The following is a 27,557-nucleotide window of genomic DNA, read 5'->3' on the forward strand; positions in this document are numbered from 1 at the left end:
TCTCCCAATATGGCATGTAGTAGTGGAGACCTTAAATTTTGAGGTTTTGGCTTCACCTAATGGCCATTAGTAGGGTCAAATCTTGGAATCAGAAATTGATCAAATTGGAAGAATATCAGCATTCTTAAGGTATAAAGCAAAAATGACTGGATAGTGTTTGCAGGGGTTTGAGCCTCAAAGAAATGAAATAATATCACTGATGTCAAGCTTTAAAAGGAGTTTCAAAGACGTGAAATAATATTACTGATGACAAATTTAAGTTTTTGTTTTTTGTTTGTTTCTTCTTTTGAGACAGAGTCTCGCTCTGTCGCCCAGGCTGGAGTGCAGTGGCGCGGTTTCGGTTACTGCAACCTCTGCCTCCCAGGTTCAAGCAATTCTCCCACCTCAGCCTCCCAAGTAGCTGGGAATACAGGCGCCTGCCACCACGCCCGGCTAATTTTTTGTATTTTTAGTAGAGACGGGGTTTCACTATGTTGGCCAGGCTGTTTCAAACACCTGACCTCGTGAGCCACCCGCCACCGCCTCCCAAAGTGCTAGGGTTACAGGTGTGAGCCAGTGCACCTGGCCAAACTCTTAAGTTTTAAGAGAGAATTGAGTGCTTGCCACACAAAGGCACAGAAGCATTCCACGAATCAAAAGAAAGGTTGGCAATGCTAGAGAACCTTGCAATGGAAAGAATATGGCAGATGGCAAAAAGCTGGGCACCGCAACCTGGCACAGACAGTTGGCAGGCCCACCAATCCCAGAAATGCATCTGGGGTGTCAGGATGCCAGGGCGGCCAGTGGGAGGCTTGGCCAGCTTCTGGGCTCAGGCACGGCCACCCCTCCTCCCCAGGCCTGCATTTCTAAGAATAACCCCCTCTGCAAGTCTGACATAATAAATCACACAGAGTTGAAGATGGAAGCAAAGATACCAGGTGCCAGCCATTAGACAAGATGAATATGTTCATTTTCAATAACCAGCTAGAACTGATTCCTCAGGAAGTCTAAGAGATTGACTGCAATGGATATCAAGTTCCTAAGTGGTCTATGTTATTGAGGCAAGACTCCTGTGGTAAAAAGCAAGTTGAAGTAGGCATGTTGAGTTGGGTGATGGGGATCCTAGTGAGGGGGCTTCTCTGAAATGCTTTTACAAGGGTTTGAGTGGATTGGGAAATGTATATACAGATTGACCATTATAATTTGAAATCCAAAATGCTCCAAAATGTGAAGCTTTTTGAGTGCTGAGCTAAAGCCACAAGTGGAAAATTCCACATCTGATCTCATGTGATAGGTCGCAGGAAGACCAAGATTTAAGGGCGTGAAGACAGGACGAGGCTTCAAAGGAGAATGAGTAGATGGAGATAGAGAGGTCAGAGAAATACCAGGGGACAGCAGTGTCACAGAAGTCACAAGATTTTCAAGAAAGAGGGAATGATCAAAACACTCCAAGTTGCCAGGTAATCAAGGAAGACAAAGCCTGAGAAGGCTCCACTGGAGTTTATCAGTGACATTTAGCAGTGATATTTACAGAGTTGGAAAGATGATAATATATTGCTAAATGATAAACCCAGGTTACAAAATGTTTGGAACTTGAATACATTTACAATATATTTCCACATATATGCATAGAAAAAGAAGGACCAACACCAAGATATTATCCCTAATTATCTTTGACTAGAAAGCTTATATACTTTTGTCTTTTTTCTTTTTTTTTTCTGAGACGGAGTCTCGGTCTGTCGCCCAGGCTGGAGTGCAGTAGCATGATCTCGGCTCACTGCAACCTTTGCCACCTGGGTTCAAGCAATTCTCCTGCCTCAGCCTTCCCACTAGCTGGGATTACAGGCATGCACCACTACACCCAGCTAATTTTTTGTATTTTTTTAGTAGCTACGGAGTTTCACCATGTTGACCAGGATGGTCACGAACTCCTGGCGTCAGGTGATCCACCCACCTTGGCCTCCCAAAATGCTGGGATTGTAGATATGAGGCACCATGCCCGGCCACTTTATACACTTTCTTTATCTCTTTTTTTTTTTTTTTTTTTTGAGATGTAGTCGCACTTTGTCACCAGGCTGAGGGCAGTGGTGCCATCTTAGCTCACTGCAACCTCTGCCTCCCAGGTTCAAGTGATTCTCCTGCCTTAGCCTCCTGAGTAGCTGGGACTACAGGCATGCGGCACCACGCCCAGCTAATTTTTGGTGTTTTTAGTAGAGACAGGGTTTCACCATGTTGGCCAGGATGGTCTCGATCTTTTGACCTCATGATCCGCCTGCCTCGGCCTCCCAAAGTGCTGGGATTACAGGTGTGAGTCACCGTGCCCAGCCTATCTCCTTTTTATACTTCCCAGTTGTCTCCAGTGAACATGGTATGTTTTAAAATATTTTTAAAACTGCAAATAAAACGAGGAAGCACATTTTAAAATATGTGGAGTGATGAACACCAAATTTAGCACAGTGGTTAGCTCATGGAGGGGAAGAGAGGAGATGAGGGAGGGACTTCAACCTTAGTGTTAATGTTTATTTCTTAAATTAGGTGGTGGGTCCATAGGTGTTTGCTTTAGTCTTTATGCTTCTTATATGTCTTAAGCATTTCATAATGCATTTAGAAACTAAATACAGAAAATGAGGGCTTTATAAATTTCACTATTTAACTTTTTTTTTTTTTTTTTTTGAGACGAAGTCTCGCTCTTCTCCCTAGGTTGGAGTGCAGTGGTGCAATCTCGGCTCACTGCAACCTCTGCCTCCTGGGTTTAAGTGATTCTCTTGTCTCAGCCTCCCAGGTAGCTGGGATTACAGGCGCTCGCCACCACGCCCAGCTAATTTTTGTATTTTTTTTTTTTTTTTTTTTTTTTTTTGAGACGGAGTCTCGCTCTGTCGCCCAGGCTGGAGTGCAGTGGCCGGATCTCAGCTCACTGCAAGCTCCGCCTCCCGGGTTCACGCCATTCTCCTGCCTCAGCCTCCCGAGTAGCTGGGACTACAGGCGCCCGCCACCTCGCCGGGGTAGTTTTTTGTAGTTTTAGTAGAGACGGGGTTTCACTGTGTTCACCAGGATGGTCTCGATCTCCTGACCTCGTGATCCACCCGACTCGGCCTCCCAAAGTGCTGGGATTACAGGCTTGAGCCACCGCGCCCGGCCTAATTTTTGTATTTTTAATAGAGACGGGGTTTCATCATGTTGGCCAGGCTGGTCTTGAACTCCTGACCTCAGGTGATCCGCCCACCTCAGCCTCTCAGTGCTGGGATTACAAGTGTGAGGCACCACGCCCGGCCTATTTTACATCTTTAAAAACCAAAGCCATCATAATTTATCTTTTTAAGGATTTCTAAAAAACTGTTTATTGATGTTTATAGTCGTGTTTTATATTATCTAAAACTCTTCCAGTTGAATTTGTATTTTCATCAAATTCAACAAAATTGCACAGATATATAATTAAGGGATACAAATTCATTATTTTTAAAGCTATAAAAGAAAATGGCTTCATGGGGTTGTTCCTGAGGTGTGGAACCTTCTCCATATTCCACTGCTCTAAGCCAAGAACTTTCCCTCAACCCACAAGAACACCAGGTCCATATGGGAGACATTCCCAGATACTCATCAGGTAAAGAACACATGAACCACTTCAAAGAGACCTAACTCCGATTTTCTAGAAAGTCGCCCTGACTTCCCTTCAGAGAGCTGTGTATGTGATTCTGGAAAGTAGCATATGCTTGCTGGACAGTTTTATGTTCCCCCCTAGAAAGTAAGGCACTGCTACTAAACCCTGAGGTGGCTATGGGTTTCTATCCTAAACAGCCGTTTTTCATTCTGTTCTTTTTGAACAGGACTTTTATTTCCTAAACCTGATGTGATTTTCCAGTTGAATGGAGGTGGAGAGCCATGGAAACTTGATATTCAGGAAGGTGAAGTGAGACAGGGCGCAGGAAGTACTTCTGTAGGCATGTGTGGATGGGCAGGTGGGATTTAGTGGAAGGTTCACATAGAGACCCCTCCTTGGGGTCTCATAGGCCTATGGAGATGGTCATGGTCACACTGGGCCTTTGCCTCAAAAATCTGTGCTCCAGATAAGCACATGGCTTTCTTGTCACCTTTTCCAAGTCTTTGCTCAGATGTGCCCCCTTCTCAGCCAGGCTTTCTCTGGCCATCCTGTCTAGAAACAGAACTCTGAGCCAGGCACGGTGGCTCACACCTGTAATCCCAGCATTTTGGGAGGCCAAGGCAGTTGGATCACTTGAGATCAGGAGTTCAAGACCAGCCTGGCCAACATGGTGAAACCCTGTCTCTACTAAAAAAATACAAAATTAGCCAGGCATGGTGGCTCATGCCTGTAATCCCAGCTACTTGGGAGGCTGAAGCAGGATAATCACTTGAAGCTGGGAGCTGAGATCATGTCATTGCACTCTCGCCTGGGCAACAGAGTGAGACTCCATCTCAAAATTTAAAAATTAAATAATTTTAAATTATTTAAATTTAAATTTTAATTTAAAATTAAATAATTTTAAATTATTTAAATTTAAATTTTAATTTAAAATTAAATAATTTTAATTTAAAATTAAATAATTTTAAAAATTAAAAAATTAAATAAAACAGAACTCTCGCCAACTTCCCAGCCCCTGCACTCTCAGCTGTCTTCCCAGCTCTGTCTTCCTGACATTTTTACTTTTTACTTTTGTTTACTGTCTGTACACACCTACCCCTAATTAAAATGTCAACACCACCAGAGATGTTTTGTTTTATGTTCTCGCCTACTGTCAAAACACTACCTGGTACACAGCACACACACAGATAATGAGTGAGAAAGTGGAGCTGTCCACAGCAAGGCCCTTCCTGTTTGTTTTTCTTGGGGGTGGTAGTGGTGAGGGGTGAGGCTGGGAGAGGAGAGGGCTGAGACACACCTTTATTTCAACTCTGATAACACTTTTTCATCTTTCCTGCTTATTTTATTATTATTATTTTTTGAGATGAAGTCTCACTCTGTCACCCAGGCTAGAGTACAGTGACACGATCTCGGCTCACTGTAACCTCCACCTCCTGGGTTCAAGCGATTCTCCTGCCTCAGCCTCCCAAGTAACTGGGATTACAGGCACCCGCCACTATGCCTGGCTAATTTTTGTATTTTTAGTAGAGATGCAGTTTCACCATGTTGACCAGGCTGGTCTTGAACTCCTGACCTCAGGTGATCCGCCCACCTCAGCCTCCCAAAGTGCTGGGATTACAGGTGTGAGCCACCGCACCCGGCCTCTCCTGCTTATCTGTTACCACCTTCCTTTTCCCGTTAGATCCACTCAGTAGTCACAGGTAGCTACTTTCCCAGGAGCTAGCCTGTCTCCCTACTTTTTCCCGGATGTTTACACTCCTCTATCCGTAGCAAGCTGCCCTGCTCACTCCCTCTTCTATAGCTCTATGTACATCTGTAGGGAAAAGAAAAAAAGATCAGACTGTTACTGTGTCTACGTAGAAAGGGAAGACATAAGAAATTCCATTTTGACCTGTACCTGAACAATTGCTTTGCTTAAATGCTGTTAATTTGTAACTTTGCCCCAGCCCCTTCGCCCCAACCTTGTGCTCACAGGAACATGTGTTGTATGGAATCAAGGTTTAAGGGATCTAGGGCTGTGCGGGACATGCTTTGTTAACAAAATGTTTACAGGCAGTATGCTTGGTCAAAGTCATCGCCATTCTCTAGTCTCCATAAACCAGGGGCACGATGCACTACGAAAAGCCAGAGGGACCTCTGCCTTGGAAAGCCGGGTATTGTCCAAGCTTTCTCCCCATGTCATAGTCTGAAATACGGCCTCGTGGGATGAGAAAGACCTGACCGTCCCCGAGTCCGACACCCGTAAAGGGTCTGTGCTGAGGTGGATTAGTAAAAGAGGAAAGCCTCTTGCAGTTAAGACAGAGGAAGGCCACTGTCTCCTGCCTGCCCCTGAGAACGGAACGCCTCGGTATAAAACCCGATTGTACATTTGTTCAGTTCTGAGATAGGAGAAAAACCGCCCTGTGGCGGGAGGCGAGACATGTTGGCAGCAATGCTGCTCCGTTATCCTTGCTCCACTGAGGTGTTTGGGCAGAGAGAAACATAAATCTGGCCTATGTGCACATCCAGGCATAGCACCTCCCCTTGAATTGAATTATGACATAGATTCTTTTGCTCACATGTTTTCTTGCTGACCTTCTCCCTATTATCACCCTGCTCTCCTACCACATTCCTCTTGCTGAGATAATGAAAATAATAATCAATAAAAACTGAGGGAACTCAGAGACCGGTGCCAGTGCAGGTCCTTGGTATGCTGACTGCCAGTCTCCTGGGCCCACTGTTGTTTCTCTATACTTTGTCTCTGTGTCTTATTACTTTTCTCAGTCTCTCGTGCCACCTGACGAGATATACCCACAGGTGTGGAGGGGCAGGCCACCCCTTCATACATCTGCTATTTTTCTTCATATACCTCTTTTCAAAATGCTCTTCTTTTGGCTGTTCACATGATTAACTTCCTTCTTTCAGATCTTAGTTTAAACATCAATTCTAGATGACCACTCTTAAGGATCTCTATGAAGCCCCTACTCCAACTCCCACTCATTATTTCCTTCACTGCACTCATCACCATCTGTCATATTTTGTTTGTTTGTTTGCCATTTGTGTAGTAGAATATAAGCATCATGAGGGCAGGGACTATGACTGTCTTCGGCATTCGTGTTTCAGTGACTTACCATGCCCAGCACTTAACAGGCACACTAGATGATAAATAGCTAAAGCATGAATAACTGAACCGTGTTTAGTGGACTAAATGCCCACTTTCCACTTCTAATCTCTATTTCTCTTTTCCTTTGCTATTTTTCACTCTGTCCCTGTTGTTTTTCTTTTAAGGAGTTACCAATCAATCACCCAGTATTCTGTACTTGTTCTTAACACATACAATACTTTCTTCTTAACTAGCACTCAAAGCTGTGATCTCTATTTGCTATTTATTTTAGACCAGAAGACCAGACCTAAAAGCCAGAACTCCACTCAAAGGCAGGATGTTTCTAAAAAAGTAAAATCACTAAATACATTAATGAAAAACTCTGAAAAGATTGTCCTCTGGGTCCTGTACTTATCCCTGAAAAGCCTGAGGGGAGAAAGAAGAAAACCCATTCAGGGAAATGTTGAAGAAATCTGCCCCCAAGGAGAACGACTGAGGCAAAGATCTACTCCTGCCAAGAAAACCAACAGTAAGGGGAGGAACTTTGAATGCAGCGTGTGTGGGAAAACCTGATATAACCACGTATTCGTCACCCATCATCAGAGGACTCACAGTGGAGGAAAGCCCCATGACTGTCAAGAATGCAGAAAGGATCTGCGCCAAGATGGCCGAATAGGAAGAGCTCCAGCCTCCAGCTCCCAGCGTGAGCGACACAGAAGACGGGTGATTTCTGCATTTCCAACTGAGGCACAGGGTTCATCTCACTGGGGCGTGTCAGACGGTGGGTGCAGGACAGTGGGTGCAGCCCAATGAGTGAGAGCCGAAGCAGGGCAAGGCATCCCCTCACCCAGGAAGTGCAAGGGGGAAGGGAATTCCCTTTCCTAGCCAAGGGAAACCGTGACACACAACACCTGGAAAATCGGGTCACTCCCACCCTAATACTGTGCTTTACCAAGGGTCTTAGCAAATGGCACACCAGGAGATTATATCCCACGCTTGCCTTGGGGGGTCCCACGCCCACAGAGCCTCCCTCATTGCTACCACAGCAGTCTGAGATCTAACTGCAGGCGGCAGCGAGGCTGGGGGAGGGGTGCCCGCCATTGCTGAGGCTTAAGTAGGTAAATAAAGCGGCCAGGAAGCTCAAACTGGGTGGAGCCCACTGCAGCTCAAGGAGGCCTGCCTGCCTCTGTAGACACCACATCTGGGGCAGGGCATAGCTAAATAAAAGGCAGCAGAAACCTCTGCAGATGTAAATGTCCCTGTCTGACAGCTTTGAGGAGAGTAGTGGTTTTCCCAGCACGCAGTTTGAGATCTGAGAATAGACAGACTGTCTGCTCAAGTGGGTCCCTGACCTCCAAGTAGCCTAACTGGGAGACATCCCCCACTAGGGGCAGACTGACACCTCACACCTCACATTGCTGGGTACACCTCTGAGATGAAGCTTCCAAGGAATGATCAGACAGCAACATTTGCTGTTCAGCAATATTCACTCTTCTGCAGCCTCTGCTGCTGATACCCAGGCAAAGAGGGTCTGGAGTGGACCTCCAGAAAACAACAGACCTGCAGCTGAGGGTCCTGACTGTTAGAAGGAAAAATAACAAACAGAAAGGACATCCACACCAAAACCCCATCGGTACGTCACCATCATCAAAGACCAAAGGTTTAGATAAAACCACAAAGATGGGGAAAAAGCAGTACAGAAAAGCTGGAAATTCTAAAAAACAGAGCGGCTCTCCCTCTCCAAAGGAACACAAATCCTTGCCAGCAATGGAACAAAGCTGGATGGAGAATGACTTTGACGAGTTGAGAGAAGAAGACTTCAGACAATCAAACTTCTCTGAGCCAAAGGAAGAATTATGAACCCAGCACAAAGAAACAAAAAACTTGAAAAAAGATTTGACAAATGGCTAACTAGAATAACCAATGCAGAGAAGTCCTTAAACAACCTGATAGGGATGAAAACCATGACATGAGAACTATGTGACAAATGCACAAGCTTCAGTAACCGACTCAATCAACTGGAAGAAAGGGTATCAGTGATTGAAGATCAAATGAATGAAATGAAGCGAGAAGTTTAGAGAAAAAAGAGTAAAAAGAAATGAACAAATCCTCCAAGAAATATGGGACTATGTGAAAAGACCAAATCTACGTCTGATTGGTGTACCTGAAAGTGACAGGGAGAATGGAACCAAGTTGGAAAACACTCTGCAGGATATTATCCAGGAGAACCTCCCCAACCTAGCAGGGCAGGCCAACATTCAAATTCAGGAAATACAGAGAATGCCACAAAGATACTCCTTGAGAAGAGCAACTGCAAGACACATAATTGTCAGATTCACCAAAGTTGAAATGAAGGAAAAAATGTTAAGGGCAGCCAAAGAGAAAGGTCGGGTTACCCACAAAGGGAAGCCCATCAGACTAACAGCAGATCTCTTGGCAGAAACTCTATAAACCAGAAGAGAGTGGGGGCCAATATTCAACATTCTTAAAGAAAAGAATTTTCAACCCAGAATTTCATATCCAGCCAAACTAAGTTTCATAAGTGAAGGAGAAATAAAATCCTTTACAGACAAGCAAATGCTGAGAGATTTTTCTCACCACCAGGCCTGCCTTACAAGAGCTCCTGAAGGAAGCACTAAACATGGAAAGGAACAACCGGTACCAGCCACTGCAAAAACATGCCAAAATGTCGATGCTAGAAAGAAACTGCATCAACTAACAAGCAAAATAACTAGCTAACATCACAATGACAGGATCAAGTTCACAGATAACAATATTAACCTTAAATGTAAATGGGCTAAATGCTCCAATTAAAAGACACAGACTGGCAAACTGGATAGAGTCAAGACCAATCAGTGTGCTGCATTCAGGAGACCCATCTCACATGCAGATACACACATAGGCTCAAAATAAAGGGATGGAGGAAGATCTACCAAGCGAATGGAAAACAAAAAAAGGCAGGGGTTGCAATCCTAGTCTCTGATAAAACAGACTTTAAACCAGCAAAGATCAAAAGCAACAAAGAAGGCCATTACATAATGATAAAGGGATCAATTCAACAAGAAGAGCTAACTATCCTAAATATATATGCACCCAACACTGGAGCACCTAGATTCATAAAGCAAGTCCTTAGAGACTTACAAAGAGACTTAAACTCCCACAAAATAATAATAGGAGTCTTTAACACCCCACTGTCAACATTAGACAGATCAACGAGACAGAAAGTTAACAAGGATATCCAGGAATTGAACTCAACTCTGCACCAAGCAGACCTAATAGACATCTACAGAACTCTCCACCTCAAATCAACAGAATATACATTCTTCTCAGCACCACATCGCACTTATTCCAAAATTGACCAATAGTTGGAAGTAAAGCACTCCTCAGCAAATGTAAAAGAAAAGAAATTATAACAAACTGTCTCTCAGACCACAGTGCAATTAAACTAGTACTCAGGACTAAGAAACTCAATCAAAACCACTCAACTACATGGAAACTGAACAACCTGCTCCTGAATGACTACTGGGTACATAACGAAATAAAGGCAGACATAAAGATGTTCTTTGAAACCAATGAGAACAAAGATACAACATACCAGAATCTCTGGGACACATTTAAAGCAGTGTGTAGAGGGAAATTTATAGCACTAAATGCCCACAAGAGAAAGCAGGGAAGATCTAAAATTGACAGCCTAACATCACAATTAAAAGAACTAGAGAAGCAAGAGCAAACACATTCAAAAGCTAGCAGAAGGCAAGAAATAACTAAGATCAGAGCAGAACTGAAGGAGATAGAGACACAAAAAAATCCTTCAAAAAAATCAATGAATCCTGGAGCTGGTTTTTTGAAAACATTAACAAAACTGATAGACTGCTAGCAAGACTAATAAAGAAGAAAAGAGAGAAGAATCAAATAGACCCAATAAAAAATGATAAAGGGGATATCACCACCGACCCCACAGAAATACAAACTACCATCAGAGAATACTATAAACACCTCTATGCAAATAAACTAGAAAATCTAGAAGAAATAGATAAATTCCTGGACTCGTACACTCTCCCAAGACTAAACCAGGAAGAAGTTGAATCCCTGAATAGACCAATAGCAGTCTCTGAAATTAAGGCAATAATTAATAGCCTACCAACCAAAAAAAGTCCAGGACCAGATGGATTCACAGCCGAATTCTGCCAGAGGTACAAGGAGGAGCTGGTACCATTCTTTCTGAAATTATTCCAATCAACAGAAAAAGAAGGAATCCTCCCTAACTCATTTTTTGAGGCCAACATCAACCTGATACCAAAGCCTAGCAGAGACACAACAAAAAAAGAGAATTTTAGACCAATATCCCTGATGAACGTCGATGCAAAAATCCTCAATAAAATACTGGCAAACCGAATCCAGAAGCACATCAAAAAGCTTATCCACCACGATCAAGTGGAATTTATCCCTGGGATGCAAGGCTGGTTCAACATATGCAAATCAATAAACGTAATCCAGCATAGAAACAGAACCAACGACAAAAACCACATGATGATCTCAACAGATGCAGAAAAGGTCTTTGACAAAATTCAACAGCCCTTCATGCTAAAAACTCTCAATAAATTCGGTATTGATGGAACGTATCTCAAAATAATAAGAGCTATTTATGACAAACCCACAGCCAATATTATACTGAATGGGCAAAAATTGGAAGCATTCCCCTTGAAAACTGGCATAAGACAGGGATGCCCTCTCTCACCACTCCTGTTCAACATAGTGTTGTTGGAAGTTCTGGCCACAGAAATCAGGCAAGAGAAAGAAATAAAGGGTATTCAATTAGGAAAAGAGGAAGTCAAATTGTCCCTGTTTGCAGATGACATGATTGTATATTTAGAAAACCCCATAAAAAGCCTAGAAGAAAATCTAGGTAATACCACTCAGGACATAGGCATGGGCAAGGACCTCATGTCTAAAACACCAAAAGCAATGACAACAAAAGCCAAAATTGACAAATGGGATCTAATTAAACTAAAGAGCTTCTGCACAGCAAAAGAAACTACCATCAGAGTGAACAGGCAACCTACAGAATGGGAGAAAATTTTTGCAATCTACTCATCTGACAAAGGGCTAATATCCAGAACCTACAAAGAACTCAAACAAATTTACAAGAAAATAACAAACAACCCCTTCAAAAAGTGGGCAAAGCACATGAACAGACATTTCTCAAATGAAGACATTTATGCAGCCAACAGACACACGAAAAAATGCTCATCATCACTTGCCATCAGAGAAATGCAAATCAAAACCACAATGAAATACCATCTCATACCAGTTAGAATGGCAATCATTAAAAACTCAGGAAACAACAGGTGCTGGAGAGGATGTGGAGAAATAGGAACACTTTTACACTGTTGGTGGGACTGTAAACTAGTTCAACCATTGTGGAAGACAGTGTGGCGATTCCTCAAGGATCTAGAACTAGAAATACCATAGGACCCAGCCATCCCATTACTGGGTATATACCCAAAGAATTATAAATCATGCTGCTATAAAGACACATGTACACATATGTTATTGCGGCACTATTTACAATAGCAAAGACTTGGAACCAACCCAAATGTCCATCAATGACAGACTGGATTAAGAAAATGTGGCACATATTCACCATGGAATACTATGTAGCCATTAAAAAAAAGATGAGTTCATGTCCTTTGTAGGGACATGGATGCAGCTGGAAATCATCATTCTGAGCAAACTATCACAAGAACAGAAAACCAAGCACCTCATGTTCTCACTCATAGGTGGGAATTGAACAATGAGAACACTTGGACACAGGAAGGGGAACATCACACACCAGGGCCTGTCACAGGGTTAGGGGAGGGGAGGGATAGCATTAGGAGATATACCTAATGTAAATGACGAGTTAATGGGTGCAGCACACCAACATGGCACATGGATACACATGTAACAAACCTGTACTTTGTGCACATGTACCCTAGAACTTAAAGTATAACAAAAAAGAAAAAAAAAAAAAGAATGCAGAAAAGGCTTCAGCTGTAGGAGCCTTAAGAAAAACCTGATGTCAGCCAGCGTGGTGGTTCATGCCTGTAATCCCAGCACTTTGGGAGGATCACTTGTGCCTAGGAGTTTGAGACCAGCTTGAGCAACATAGTGAGACCTTGTCTCTATAACATTAATTAAAATTGAAAAGAGAAACAACTGACGTCACACCCTGGGAAGAGCCCCTTTGAATGCAATGAAAACTTTCTACAACTGATTAACCCTTACTGGACATCGGTGAACTCATCCTGGAGAAAGTCCTTATGAATGCACAGCGTGTGGAGAACCCTTCAGCGGGAAAGGTATTCCGGCCACAGCTAACCCGCCCTGAAGAGTGGCCCTAGGAATGCAGGGGTAGGGCAGAGCTCTGTTGGACCATTCATCCCTCATTCGACACAGGACAGTGCACACTGTGGAGACGCATTCCGAAGATAATGACTGTGGGAAGGTTTTCTTTGACGGCTCATCCCATTATCGGCATCAGAAAATTCATAGTGGAGACAAGCCCCATGAGCGCATTGCATGTAGGAAAACCTTCCTGCAGAAAAGGTGGCTCACTCACCATCAGAGAGTGCACCCTGGAGAGAAGCTCCATGAGTGCAGCACCTGTGGGAAAGTCTTCAGTCGCAAATCCTCTATCACCCAACATCAGTGATGCTTATGAAAATCAGGCTTCCGGGTACCGTGGAGGTGCTTCAGCCAGACAAGTAGTCCCCAGTGAGACTCAGCACTTGTTTGTTCAAGGTAATGGCGATTTCTGTTTGAGCACCTTCTATCAACTGCTTATCCTCATACCTCCATTTGGGACCACAGTCTTCATAAACAGTCTCAATCAACCATGCCATACGCTTCGTTGGGATACCTCAAATTTGAGAGGATGCCTGGAGGATCCCCAAATTGGTCAGAAGCTCTCCAATCAATATGCTTTGCAGGTGTCTGAAGGAAACCCTAAGACAGGCAACAGACGTATTATTTATTTATTTATCGCAAGGCTGAATGCTGCAGGAGAACAAGAGCTCCTTCACATCTATGTATTGCTGTGCTCCCAGTGTGGTGCCTGGCACTCATCATATATTTTCTTTCTTTCTTTCTTTTTTTGAGATGGAGTCTCGCTCTCTCACCCAGGCTGGAGTGCAGCGGTGCAATCTCAACTCACTGCAACCTCCGCCTCCCGGGTTCAAGCGATTCTCCTGCCTCAGCCTCCTGAGTAGCTGGGACTAGAGGCACCCGCCACCATACCCAGTTAACTTTTGTATTTTTAGTAGAGACGAGGTTTCACCATATTGGCCAGGCTGGTCTTGAACTCCTGATCTCATAATCCACCCGGCTCAGCCTCCCAAAGTGCTGGGATGATAGGCATGAACCACTGTGCCTGGCCTCATCATGTATTCTCTAAACGAATGAATACCTGAGTACTTGAGCCAAAAATCAAATGCACTTATACAACTAGAAACTTTAGTAAGAAAATAAACATCAAAGAAAATTTGGTGCTTATACACAATGGAGTACTATTCAGCCATAAAAAATAATGAGATCCTGTCATTTGCAACAACATGGATAGAGCTGGAGGTTATTATGCTAAGTGAAATACGTCAGGCACAGAAAGGCAAACATCACCTGCTCTCACTTATTTGTAGGATCTAAAAAACAATTGAACTTACGGACATAGAGAGTAGAAGGATGGTTACCAGAGGCTGCAAAGAGTAGTGGGGGGTAGGAGGGAGGTGGGGATGGTTAATGGGTACAAAAAAAGATAGAAAGAATAGGCGGGGCACAGTGGCTCACACCTGTAATCCTAGCACTTTGGAAGGCCAAAGCGGGCAGATCATGAGGTCAGGAGATCGAGACTATCCTGGCTAACACGGTGAAACCCCGTCTCTACAGGCACAGTGGTGGGCGCCTGTAGTCCTAGCTACTCGGAGGCTGAGGCAGGAGAATGGCATGAACCTGGGAGGTGGAGCTTGCAGTGAGCCGAGATCGCGCCACTGCACTCCAGCCTGGGCGACAGAGCGAGACTCCGTCTCACAAAAAAAATAAAAAATTAAAACAATTAAAAAAAAAAAACCATAAGAAACATCAAGCTTCTATGTACTTAGGACTGCCAGTGCCTTCACTATAGCTGTGCTGTGAGCTCTTCATCTGCTCCTCTTGTCTCTTCCTGGAGCTCTGATTCTGGTTATGTGTTCCTGTTCTTCACTCGGCTCAGCACCGTGTTTCCCTTTACTTGTGGTCTTCTGGCCCCAGACCTGACCTCTGGGTTCTGGAAGACAAATCCATCACCCAACTATCCTTGTTTCTACAGTGGTGGTGGTTGTTTCATCTTTGTTTAATTTTACTGATAACCATGCTTCCTTAGTCTGGCTCTGCCATTCCACAGCACCCTGGATATAGCCCCTTCCCTTTCTCTCTCTCTCTCTCTCTCTTTTTTTTTTTCTTGAGATGGATTCTTGCTCTGTCGCCCAGGATGGAGTGCAATGGCACCATCTCAGCTCACTGCAACCTCCGCCTCCCAGGTTCAAGTGATTCTCCTGCCTCAGCCTCCTGAGTAGCTGGGACTACAGGCGCATGCCACCACACCCAGCTAATTTTTGTATTTTTAGTAGAGGCAGGTTTTCACCATGTTGGCCAGGATGGTCTCGATCTCTTGAACTCATGATCCGCCTGCCTCGGCCTCCCAAAGTGTTGGGATTATAGGCATGAGCCACCGTGCCAGACTTTTCCCTTTCTCACCATATATTCACTTGTAGCTGTGGAAGGGAAACATGTTCATCCCAAAAAGTTCGGAGTCCTGTGCAGCATCCAGGCACAGCTGTGGCAGCTGGGTGGGGTCCCAGGCTGAAGAGGTTAGCCACCGTGAAAACGGCTACAGGAAATGGGGCTTTGTATAATCTCAAAGGATACCACAATGTGAAAGTTAACTCCAGACACTGCTTGTCTACAAACGGTCATCCCTCAGTACCAAAGCAACAGGCATGAGGATGTGACTGAAGGCCAGGCCTATGAGACATGATGTCCTTCTTGCCCTCAACATCAGTACCATGAAGCCAAAACACAGACTATCCTGTCCACACCTACACAATAGAGACTTAGATCAGCTTCCTCACATCTATGGCTTTAAGAAATCCTGCTTAGGAGTAAAGCAGTAATTTCAGACAGCTGCTGAGAGTGTGTGAGCACCAGGATGAGGAGGAGGATAGGCTCTTGCTATCCAGGCATTAAAAAGCATAATTATTTTAATTTCTTGTCCCATATTCACACTCCTGTGGATGAAGGATAGAGAATTAGTATGGCCCTTCCTTCTTTCATCCTGTAAATGAGCAGGAATGTGGAACTTCAGGCAGGACAAATGAAGTGATGGTGAACCCCAGTAGCAGAGGCCTCAAAAAAACCAGTCCTCATGATGATCAAATATCTGGCCGCTGGTGTGGTACCCAGCCTGTTGAACATGCCAGAGGTGCCACACAAAGATGTGGATTCCTCCCCATCATACTTGTGTACAAAACCTGTGCAGTCTGCAGAAGATGCAAAAGGCCATCTACTCTAAGATCAGAGGTTCAGGGTTTCGAGCCACCTTATAGATTCTCATGATAAAGTAGCTGGCAAGAGCTAAAGTGTTGACAAAGAGCACTGAGTAATGCTTACTGCGGCAGAAGCTGTTTGTGTTTAGCCAGAAGTCATTCTTCACCTCCTTAATGATAGGAACTCTGGTTCTATTCTGAGCAGCAGAGCACCCAACTATATTTCTTGGCTTCTTTTGCAGCTAGGTATAGCTAATCAGGCCAATGAAATATTGATAAATCAAATATCAGGTGAATGCTATGCTGATAAAAATCAAATTTTTTGGATAGGACTTCTGGTCAGGTACTTAAAAGAAAGAGTAACAGCTAGGAAACTCCCTTTTGGCCTTGACTTTTCCTTCTTTCTACCTGGAATGTGGATTTAATGGCTGGAACCCCAATAGCCACCTTGTGACTTTGAGGACATAAGCCATGCCTTAAGGATGGCAGAGGAGAAAAACAGAGGATGCCTGATTCCCTGATAATCTTACAGAGCCTTCATCTCAGCCCTGGACTGCTTACTTCTGGACTTGAATGTGAGAGAATAAAACCCGATGTAATTAACCATTGTACTTACAACCAAAGGAAGTTCCTGTCAAACTTTCCAAAACAATACATAGATTCCATAGAAAAACAGCTAACTCTTCCATCCTCATATTGGGACCAGAAGGGAGGTGAGCAGTACTTCACTATGTGGCTGGCCTGACCTCAGAAGCTTTATGGTCAGCTCCAGAGCACTGACGCCTCCAGGATTGTAGCTCACAAGGGCAGAATAATAGTCACGGAGGAGGTGTGGACCTTCCCTGTCCCCACAGTCCAGTATCATTCTTTGCAAATCCCTCATAAGTATCTGACAGTCCAATTCCAGCATCTTTCAAACATCCTTTGGCTGGTTCTCTTCAGGCCAACTTCTCTGCCACTCTCACTAAAAATAAATCCATTCATCCATATACAACTATCTTTTCAAAGTACACGCAGAATGAATTATAAACAAAATATACAACCACACTGTTCACAGTTGGCTAACTGGTTGCCAAGAGTCACTTCAGTATGGAGTTCTTGACTATTATTACACCTGTCTGTGGAGATGCCTGATGGCCCCCCAGGTCTACTACTTATCTCACTCTGTTGTTTGGAGGTGGTGAAAGGGACATCCCAAGCATCCTCTTGGTGCAAGAGAATGACAGGATATAGGCTGGAAGGTGTTTCTCATCTAAAGGTCTATTTGTTTTCCTCACAACATGGGTGCCCATTCCTGCTATTTCTTTCCTAATAACCCCCAACAGCTACCCTGCTAGGAAATGGGAGTTTTCTATAACTCCCTTGAAAAGCCATATCAGTAAGTCTATCTGATGGAAGCATGGATGGAAATAAGACCCCCTCTATTGATTATGACTTTATGAGTTTCAAAGAATCCATAATACTCGTTTAGCTATTGTGGGGGAACAAGCCAAGCAGATATCAGCAAACCAAAGACAGGCTAAAACCAACCCTGAATGTCCTGTGTCTGGGCAAAGTGGGTGTGGACCACTGTACCACCTGGCTTGACAGAAACTGCCCATATAGACCTCCACGTCCCAGGTATCTTTGCATTCTTCAGTCTTCATGGTTGCTCCTTTCAAATACCAGATAAAACACCAGGTCGGCATTTATCAGGTTCCAGAAGTCCATCTGGTTATTGCTTGTGATGTCAGCAGCTGTCTTGGCCTCATTCTGTGGCTCTTTTCTGGACTGCTATTTGCAACAGCTCCTCTACCACCAACGTGAGTTCATCAGTCAGAGATGGCCAGAAATTTCACAAGTAAATTCCTGTTATACTAGAGTTAAGGCTCTGGCCACGACACTAAGGCTCCTTGAGCAACTCTAAGATGGTAAGGGAGTAAGGGATTTGCTTCCTTGAAGTTCCTGGTGCTAGGACCAGAGCCCCTCTGTCATTCTCCCCCAGGGGCTTGTCTCCAGGCTCCTCCTCGCTTGATCCAGGCCTGTGGCTCTGCCTTCATCACTTGATCCTAGCCACTGCTCCTGCTCCACCATGAGCCACTGCTCCTGGCCCACAGTTCTCCCTTGCGACAATGCTGCCATTAGAGGGACCAGGGGTCACAGGCAGTCATGCTCCTAGTCTTAGCCCAAATTCCCTAGGAAATAGAGCTCGAGGCAAGGATTAAGAGCTGGTGCTTTATGAGGTGCAAACCTAGGGCGACATGAGTGAGGAAAAGGGAGTGAAGCAGGAAAGGATGGGAAGAAATGCAAGATGATGTTTGCCTGTCGATTTTTACTTCACCAGCTGGGAGAGAGATTATTCAGCATGTGCATCTACTCGGCTCTGTAAGAAGCCCACATTCCAGCGTATGTGCAGCGACCGTGCCCCGGAGCAATAACGGGTACAGGGAAGCTGAAGGAATTAATCTGATCAGCTCCCTCCATCTCTTGGATGCCCCCACACTTCAGCTGGCATCACCCAGCCACTCCTAGGGAAGCCAGACCCCACAACCCACTGTATGGCCCTTCAACAAGGCCGGAAGTGGTGTGAGGGGTCCGAAACCTGAGTGTGCAGCTCTTTGGCCTTCGGCTGGCAGGAGGAGAGCCTGGCACTCCCAGGCAGGTAACCGTCCAGCTGCGGGTGGTGCAAACGGAAGAGCTGAGTGGACTGACAGGCCCTGGCAGCTGAAGTGGAACAAATGGCCGAGGGCCTCTGCAGAAGCCTAAGGGATGTGACGAGGCACAAGACACAGGCCCGATGAACTCCCTCTGCTGCTTCACTCCAAGCCTGACTTCCTGCCTCAGGTCTGCCTGCCTCTCACACTATCTGAGGCCTTTGGCACCTCTCTTTCTCTTATGTTGAATCTCATGTACCCCAAATCTTCACCCGTTTGCTACCCAAATCCTTCCTTCACATTTTTGGCTTTGCCCTCTTCCATGGTGATGAACAGATTCCGTATTCATTTCTCTTAACATCAGCTTTCACATCAAAGTAAATGGCCTTTTATGGCACTACTGCTGCTTAAGACAGGCAAGGATGCTTTCCTGACAGGATGTCAGACCTATTAGAAGGAAATAGATGTTCTCATAAGTTTTGGAAACTCAGGGTTAATCTACCTGTAAGAGACAACGGGTTTTTATTACAAGGTGTTCCAATTCCACCCTGCTGCTGTGTGACACCAATTTATGTGCTGCAGTGGGAGGCGGCGCCACTGCTGTTCAAGGCCACATTATTCCAAAGTAGTGCCCGTGTCTATGTGTGAAGAAAGTTCGAATTTTCCAGAAGCGCACAAATCAAAGCCAAGAAAAGCAATGAGAACCACATTAGTTTCAGGTACTTTTACCTTCTCTGCATCATACAGAGAAGAGTATACTGTCCTTCAGTTACTGACCACGTCAGTACCAGGAAATATTCTGGGGATGCTCCTTCCCCGGGGAGCCTGATCCCTGGTGCATGTGCACGGGGGGACACTCAACAAATAAAATTAATAATTATAATATCAGAAAGAGATAGGTGCTATGGAAAAGCAATAAAGTAACGAAGGACAAAAAGGCTTCACAGAGATGGTGAACAGAGGCTTGGCGCTGGTGACAGAGCAAGTCTGGCGGCCACATGGGGGAAGGATTATGCAGGCTGAGCTGGGCGTGGTGGCGGCGCCTGTAGTCCCAGCTACTCGGGAGGCTGGGGCAGGAGAATCTCTTGAACCCAGGAGGCAGAGGTTGCAGTGAGCCAAGATTGCGCCACTGCACTCTAGCCTAGGTGACAGAACAAGACTCTGTCTCAAAAAAAAAGAGTAGAGCCAACAGAATTTTCTGAGGAACTGGATGTGCAGTGTGAGATAAAGAAAATGGTGACTCCAAGGTATCTGAATTGAGCAACCAAAGGATCAAGCTGCCATTTACTGAGGTGGGGAAACTGCAGGGGGAAGAGGTTTGGCAGTGGAGAAGGGGGAGCAGCAGGGGTTCACTTTCGAACATGCTACATTAAAGATGTTTATGAAACATCAAATCCAGAGGTGGAGGAGACAGCTCGAGGTCAGGGTTTGGAAAAGCCCAGGCTGGAGATATAAACTGGAAGCTGACCACATTTGGGTGGTATTTAGAGCATGTGGGTGAAACAAGATCATTTAAGAGTAGTTACTGCTATCCTAGTGTTGACAGAAGAGAGGCCCAAGGCCTGAGCTCTGGGGCATTTCAACATTTGGTTAGTTCTCAGATGAGCAGCTTCAGCATCATCTGGGAAGTTGGTGGAAACACAAATTCTCAGGAACCACCTCAGACCACCTGAATGAGGGTGGAGTTCAGCACTGTGTTTTAACAAGACTTTCAGATGATTCTGATTACCATATAATTGTGTGCCACAAAACAGCATTTCAGTCAATGGTAGACCACATATATGATGGTGGTTCCAAACAATTTTAACGAAGCTGAAAAATTCCTATTGCCTAGTAACGTTGTAGCCATTAGCATAATACATTACTTGTGCTTGTGAGGATGCTGGTGTAAACAGGCCTACTGCACTGTCAGTTGTACAAAAGTACAGCAATACAATTATCTACAGTATATAATACTTGCTAATGATAATAAACGACTCTGTTACTGGTTTAAGTACTTACTATACTATACCTTTTATCATTATTTTAGAGTATACTCAGTATACTCCTACTTATAAGAAAAAAGTTAACTGTAAAACAGCCTCAGAGAGGTCCTTCGGGAGGTATCCCAGAAGCAGGCATTGCTATCCCAGGAGATGACAGCTCCATGCCTGTTACTGCCCTTGAAGACCTTCCACTGGGACAAGCTATGAAGGTGGAAGACAGTGAGACTGAAGACCCTGACCTTGCATAGGCCTAGGCTAATGTGTGTGTTTGTGCCTTAGTTCTTAGCTTTTTCTTTTCTTCTTCTCCTTCTTCTTCTTTTTTTTTTTTTATTTTGAGATGGAGTGTTGCTCTGTCGCCCAGGCTGGAGTGCAGTGGCGCGATCTCGGCTCACTGCAACCTTCGCCTCCTAGGTTCAAGAGATTCTCCTGTCTCACAGCCTCCGAAGTAACTGGGATTACAGGCATGTGCCACCACGCCCGGCTAATTTTCGTATTTTTAGTAGAGACGGGGTTTCGCCATGTTGGCCAGGCTGGACTTGAACTCCTGATAGGTGATCTGCCCGCCACCACACCTGGCCAGAAAAGGTAACTTATTGAAGGGCAATTCTTTTTATAAATTTAATGTAGCCTAAGTGTGCAACAGTTATAAAGTCTACAGTAGTGTATAGTAATGTCATAGGCCTTCACATTCACTCACCATTCAGTGACACACCCAGAGCTGAAACCCACCCAATAGTCCCATAGACAAGGTTTTTTTTTTTTTTTTTTTTTTTTTTTGATAAACATAGAATGTGTCCCTTCTAGTCTTAAAGCTTGAAACTGAAATTTGTTTTGTCTGAGTTCCTTCCTCAGGAAAGAACTTCAGGCATCTCAAAAGTATCAAAGAACAGGTTGGGCACGGTGGCTCACGCCTCTAATCCCTGCACTTTAGGAGGCCGAGATGGGTGGATCACCTGAGGTCAGGAGTTCGAGACCAGCCTGGTCAACATGATGAAACCCCGTCTCTACTAAAAATACAAAAAATTAGCCGGGCGTGGTGGCAGGCGCCTGTAATCCCAGCTACTCAGGAGGCTGAGGCAGGAGAACCGCTTGAACCTGGGGAGGCGGAGATTGCAGTGAGCCAAGATCGTGCCACTGCACTCCAGCCTGGGCAACAAGAGAGAAACTTTTCTCAAAAAAAAAGTATCAAAGAAGGGAAACTCACCAGACCACTACACTCAGACAGTGAGACACCACGCCTCTCATGCATCATGATTGCCATCCTACCTCTCCTGAGTTCCTATTTTCCCACACATTGTTACATTTCTTCCCTGCTATATAAACTCCTAACTTCAGTGGGTCAAGGAGATGGATTTGATACTGACCTCCCATCTTCCAGGCTGCATCGCCCAATAATCATCTCAGTCATTGGCTTCCTGTGCGGTGAGATCATGGTCTCAGTCATTGGCTTCCTGTGCTGTGAGTGGCAGGACCTAGACCTACAAGAAAAAACGTTAACTGTAAAACAGCCTCAGAGAGGTCCTTCAGGAGTTATCCTGGAAGCAGGCATTGCTATCCTAGGAGATGACAGTGTTTTGGTAACAGAGTAACTTCCAGTCTTGCAAGCTCCAGTCATGGTAAGTGCCCTATACAGGTGCACAGGATATGTTGTATCCTATGTTATGTTTAGATACACAAATACCATTGTGTTACAATGACCTACAGTATTCACCACATAGCCTGCTGTACATGTTTATAGCTTTGGAGCAATAGGCTATGCCATATAGCCTGGGTGTGCAGTAGGTGATACAGTCTAGGTTTTCATAAATACATTCTATGATGTTCACACAAGAACAAAATCACCTAAAAATTCATTTCTCTGAGGGTATCCTGGTTGTTAAGCGATGCATGACTGTTGTTTGGAAAACACTGGTTTAGAGGTGGGGAGAAGAGGAAATACCTAATGAGATTGAGAAAAAGTGACCAGTCAAGGAGGAAGAAAACCAGAAAGTATTTCCAGGAGCAGGGAGCAGCCAAGTGTTATCACCTATTAATAAAGTAAGATGAGGACTGACAATTGACTTGGTAACAAAGAAGGGATATCTGTGATGGGGATGGTTAGCAACAAGAAGAAAGGGGTGCTCCAGACACATTGAAACCAGCCCAATAGTCCTATAGACTTTATTTTGGATAAACATAGAAAGTGATTTTTTTTTTTTTTTTTGAGACAGAGTCTCGCTCTGTTGCCCAGGTTGGAGTGCGCTGGCATGATCTCGGCTTACTGCAACCTCTGCCTCCTGGGTTCAAGCGATTCTCCTGCCTCAGCCTCCCGAGTAGCTGGGATTACAGGCGTGTGCCACCAGGCCTGGCTAATTTTTCTATTTTTAGTAGAGATGGGGTTCCACCATGTTGGCCAAGCTGGTCTTGAACTCCTGACCTCAAGTGATCCACCCGCCTCGGCCTCCCAAAGTGCTGGAATTACAGACATGAGCCACCGTGCCCGGCAGACTCTCTGGTTTTAAAGTTTGAAGCTTATACTTGTTTTATCATAGTTCCTTCCTCAGGAAAGATCCTCAGGCCTCTCAAAAAAGTATCAAAAGGTGATTCTGAGAGAGCATTTGATGAAAAAAAAAAGTATCAAAGAACTGAAACACACCAGATGACGGCATCCAGACAAGGATACACCAGACCCCTCATCATCATGATTGCTTCCTTATGTCTCCCTCATTCCTGTTCCCCCCACACAGTCACATTTCTTCCTGCTATATAGACCCCTGGTTTTTGTAGGTCAGGAAGATGGATTTGCAGCTGGTCTCCCATCTCCTTGGCTGCAGCACCTGACTAAAGCCTTCTTCCTTGGCAATATTCCTCTCAGTGATTGGCTTTTTTGTGCAGCAAGCTGCAGGGCCTAGACCTTATCCCTGGGGTTTCCGTAACAACATCAGCAAGTGGTGTCTTTCATAGGAAGCATCTTCTGAAGGAAACTGACCATCCTGTATCTCCTGTAGAGAGAAGAGTGGGGAGACTCCCTTTGGCTGCCATTTGAGCTGGCACGGCTGTGTCTCTACCACATGTCCTTTATCCCCACCAGCCCTAGCTGCCTGTACCAAATATAGCCAATCTATGGACCAGTTAGAGATACGTGTGGTTATCTGTGCAGAAGAAACCCAAAATAATAGTGGCTTATACAAAATAGAAGTCTGCATCTCTCTCATGCTAAAGCCCAAGCTCTGTTCCAACAAATTACTCGGGGCTCCGTTCCTTCTACCTTGTTGGTTTACCATCCCTCGGTTGTGATCTAGTTCACAGGGCCCATGATGATTCACTATGTTCCAGGCAGCAGGGGCTGGGAGTGCTGGGGAGGGCAAGGGCAGGAATAATGATAAGCCTTGGGAAGCCTTGAGCCTGTCTAAAAATTGGAGACTCTGTTGGAGAAAGGTCAATTGGACATTGTGGCTTGTATCCAAATAAGCACATCGCTAACTAGATTTTCTCTTGGGAATCGGAACTGGACAGAAACCTGGCACTTTAACGTGGGAAGGTAAGTGAAAACACGGCCTAGCCTGAAGACCCGCCCACCCCTAGAGCTCCTGGGGAGTCTGCAGGACCTCCAGGCTCCAGCCTCCCTGGGGCAGCAGCACTAGTTTACTGGTTCTTCTTGGAGACGTGGCTGTTGTTGGGGTTGAGGTGATTTCGGGATTGAAATTCCATTTTTCTTTATTCCGAGGTGCAATATGGAACAAACATCCCTGCTTACTTTAAACTGAGATCCCCTCTGTGCCCGCCGCGAAGGGCCGATGCATGGAGGCGCAGCAGCAGGGACGCCGCCGGGCGCCTCCCCTCCGAGGGAGCACCGCAGCCCGGGAAGGATCCCACGTGGGTCAGGGGCGCGCCCTCCGCCGTCACCGTAGCGGGGACGCGAAAGTCCCACGCCAGGCGGGGTTTGGCGCGTCCGCCGCCCACAGTCCGCACTGAGGGACGAGCGGCCCTTCGACAGCCACGGGCAGGGATTCGCCAGCTGCCGAACGCTCCTCCAGGCCGGTCACGCGCGCGCGGCGCCAAGAAACGCAGCCCCGGGCGCAGGAGGCCGCGCGGTCCTCTGGGAAGCGGCGTTGGGCGTGACGGCCGCCAGCCGCGCCCCGCGGAGGATTCTGGGAGTGGTAGTCCGGCCTCACAGTTGGCCGGCGCTAGGCGTCGCAGCCGGCGGTTAGATGCCTTTGTAGTCGGGCTCCGCTTGCCGGTGTGTGGCTGGAGGTCGAACCCAGGGTGGAGGAGGGCTGAGCGCATCCCCTTTCAGTCTGAGTGCCCGGGAGGAGGGTGGCGGGAGGACCCCCGGGTGGGGGCGCCGGGCCGCCAGCGCGTGCTGCGTTCCGGGCCTCTTGGGGAACGCGAGCGGCGGACCCCCGGCCCCTTCCCCCGCGGCGGTTGCCTCCAGCGCGGGCTGGAGGAAGGAGTCTCCATGGAACCTGGGGGCAGAGGTGAGGATTTGGGAGTGAGGCGGCCTTGGTGCCCGCTGGAGAGGGAGAAAGGGAGAAAGTGTGGGGCAGGCTCAGGAAGGAGTAGCGTCACGAGCCCCTTCCCGCTGGCCGGTCTCACGTGGGGTTTTGAGGGACAACCCGCCACTTCCATTGCCCTCCTGGTCTGTAGGCGCTGGACGCCTCCGTTGCCCAAGGGAAGATATCAACGCATCTGAAGTTTGGCTTTTGATAATGACTTGTCTTTTGATGTTAGAGGAGCCCCATAAGGCAGTAGGAAGGGACTATCTGACCCTTTTGGAAGGAAGGGAAGGCGGGGATTTGAGAAGTCACGGAGTTTGTTTACAATCTTGGTTTGTTTTTGCTGGTGGTGGTGGTTCTTCCGTAAGACCCATCGCTTTTCTGAGTCAGTCGGTATTGTATCAATATCTGAAAAGCCAATGTTCAAAAAGAATTTAACTCGTCTTCGTTCATCCTGGGAGCCTGAAATACAACAGAGGTGAATCACTGAGGCATGGACATACAAAGACTTGGAGTATTATTTTGTCTTACTTAGCACATGCAAGATAAAAATATGTTTAATTTATATGTCTAGATGCTCAGTCTGCTGGAGTTTAAGGGCAGAGGAGAACAGGAGGAGCCTGAGGCAGCAATGGTCAAGACTGTCTTGATTAAAGGATATTATGCGATTGTCCTTTGGTTCCCAGTGTTGACTCTTCTTAGATGACAACTAGCTGGTGTGTGGCACTTCCTCCTAGTTTATTGCAAGGAAAGAGTAATCGTCATGGCTCCTGTCTCCTCTTTTAGGATCACTTTTTGAGGACTCAGACCTTCTCCATGCTGGAAACCCAAAAGAAAATGACGTAACTGCTGTGCTGCTGACCCCTGGGTCCCAAGTAAGTTTAGATTTCTTCTTTTTTTTTTCCTTCTGTTCTCAGAGCAAGGATATGTTTCCTTCCATTGTTACGGAATTGCTCAGCCCTGATTCCTAGACCACTGGGTTCATCCTGATAAACTGATGACTGAGGAACCCCACAGGAAGTGGTCTTCGGTTGTGCAGGACTCTCTTCCCAGCGTTGCTTTCTGTCTACCCACTGAATGTTTGCTGCACACACACTCAGTACTGTAATTGGCCTTGGTGAGGTGCAAAGAAGTAAAAGCCACTTGCTCCTGCATCGTGGCGTTTACTAAGGCAGTGAGAGATATATAGATAAAATAAACATGAGGAAATAGATATTTTTTAAACATAGAAATGATTGGTCCAGACAAGTCGTAAAAGTCTCTGAAAGAGATTTTTTAAAAATCATCTGTTTGGGAGAAGTGTGGGATAAAAACTGTACTTTGAAAAACAAGAGAGATTGGGTAGTCGGAGGGCAGAATAAGGGAATATTCCAAGAGAGAACAGCTTTGGCCAAAAAAAGAAAAAAAAAGTCTTCAAATGATGAGGGAGTTGGAGGTCTTTCAAGGATGTGTGGATGTGTGAGTCGCTGTGGGGTGACCTAAACTGTGGTGAGGGAAGCTTGGCTGTGTTGTACCCAGACCCCAGGACAATCTACACTCAGTCTTATTCCAGAGGTAAATGACAGCCCCATGAAGGTTTTTAGAGGCCCAGCAGGACGAAACATGCCGTAGCTGATTGGAGAGAGAAGATTCGTAAAGATGCTTCTGTAAGATCTGGCCAAGACAGTGGGAGATGGCAGACCCTTTGGTTCAGGTGCTGGGACTCTTTGTTTCCATCACACCAGGCCTAAGCATACAGGTACTGATGATCCTTATAAAACCATAGGAGAAAATGCCAGTATTGATTTTGATCTGTGAATTTGTAGATGGCGTTCAGAGAGATGAGGGGAGAGAAAGTCAGTAGCGCCTGCTGACAGTGTCTGATTGGCCTGCCTGTGCCTTCCGACCCCGGCACAGGCACTTAAGTGAGTAGATTGCTGAGGTTTTCTTAGGGAACTGAAGTCTGAGGGCAACTGCCTGTTAGTCTGTTGGTGTTAGCATTGTTTGTACAGAACGAAGATGGTGCACGTTATATTACTTGTGCTGATTACTCCTGAGGCATATGACCTTATGTGTGGGATTTCTTACTTAAAGTGTTAAAGAGTGTATTTTGGGCAGAGGATTTTCAGAGTAGGTGGTTCTTTTAACTTTATGTCATTAGGTGCATTGTTTTACTAATAATTTTTGAAAGACTATGAAATATACATTAGAAAGCTGAATACAAACAAAATTTACCATTTGATATATATATATATATTCATTCAAGGGG

At 45.5% G+C, this 27,557-nt stretch overlaps 2 protein-coding genes and 1 pseudogene across 13 annotated transcripts in view; 2 read left to right on the plus strand and 1 right to left on the minus strand.

The window, feature by feature from the left end:
- The window catches only part of ZNF514 (zinc finger protein 514), a 91,985-nt gene extending 67,071 nt beyond the window's left edge, over positions 1-24,914 (minus strand). For all 4 annotated transcript variants that reach the window (XM_074010961.1, XM_074010966.1, XM_074010960.1 and 1 more), the window contains exons 1-2: positions 24,571-24,914; positions 22,199-22,312 (exon numbers count right to left, since the gene is read on the minus strand). In XM_074010961.1, coding sequence (XP_073867062.1) covers positions 22,199-22,219 — 21 coding nt within the window. In that variant the 5' untranslated portion in view covers positions 22,220-22,312; positions 24,571-24,914. The remainder of the gene's footprint in view (positions 1-22,198; positions 22,313-24,570) is intronic.
- Positions 5,620-6,229, plus strand: LOC135966892 (uncharacterized; annotated as a pseudogene).
- Positions 24,915-24,988: 74 nt separating the features above from the next.
- The window catches only part of ZNF892 (zinc finger protein 892), a 50,188-nt gene continuing 47,619 nt past the window's right edge, over positions 24,989-27,557 (plus strand). For 3 of the 9 annotated variants that reach the window (XM_074010958.1, XM_065527691.2, XM_074010951.1), the window contains exons 1-2: positions 24,989-25,291; positions 26,096-26,184. In XM_074010958.1, coding sequence (XP_073867059.1) covers positions 25,273-25,291; positions 26,096-26,184 — 108 coding nt within the window. In that variant the 5' untranslated portion in view covers positions 24,989-25,272. Of the gene's footprint in view, positions 25,292-26,095; positions 26,185-26,861; positions 27,214-27,557 lie in introns of those variants that run through there. The other 6 variants (XM_074010953.1, XM_074010954.1, XM_074010956.1 and 3 more) reach the window with 4 other exon arrangements.

The sequence above is a fragment of the Macaca fascicularis genome, chromosome 13 (assembly GCF_037993035.2).
Source record: "Macaca fascicularis isolate 582-1 chromosome 13, T2T-MFA8v1.1".
In the NCBI taxonomy this organism is placed as follows: domain Eukaryota; kingdom Metazoa; phylum Chordata; class Mammalia; order Primates; family Cercopithecidae; genus Macaca; species Macaca fascicularis.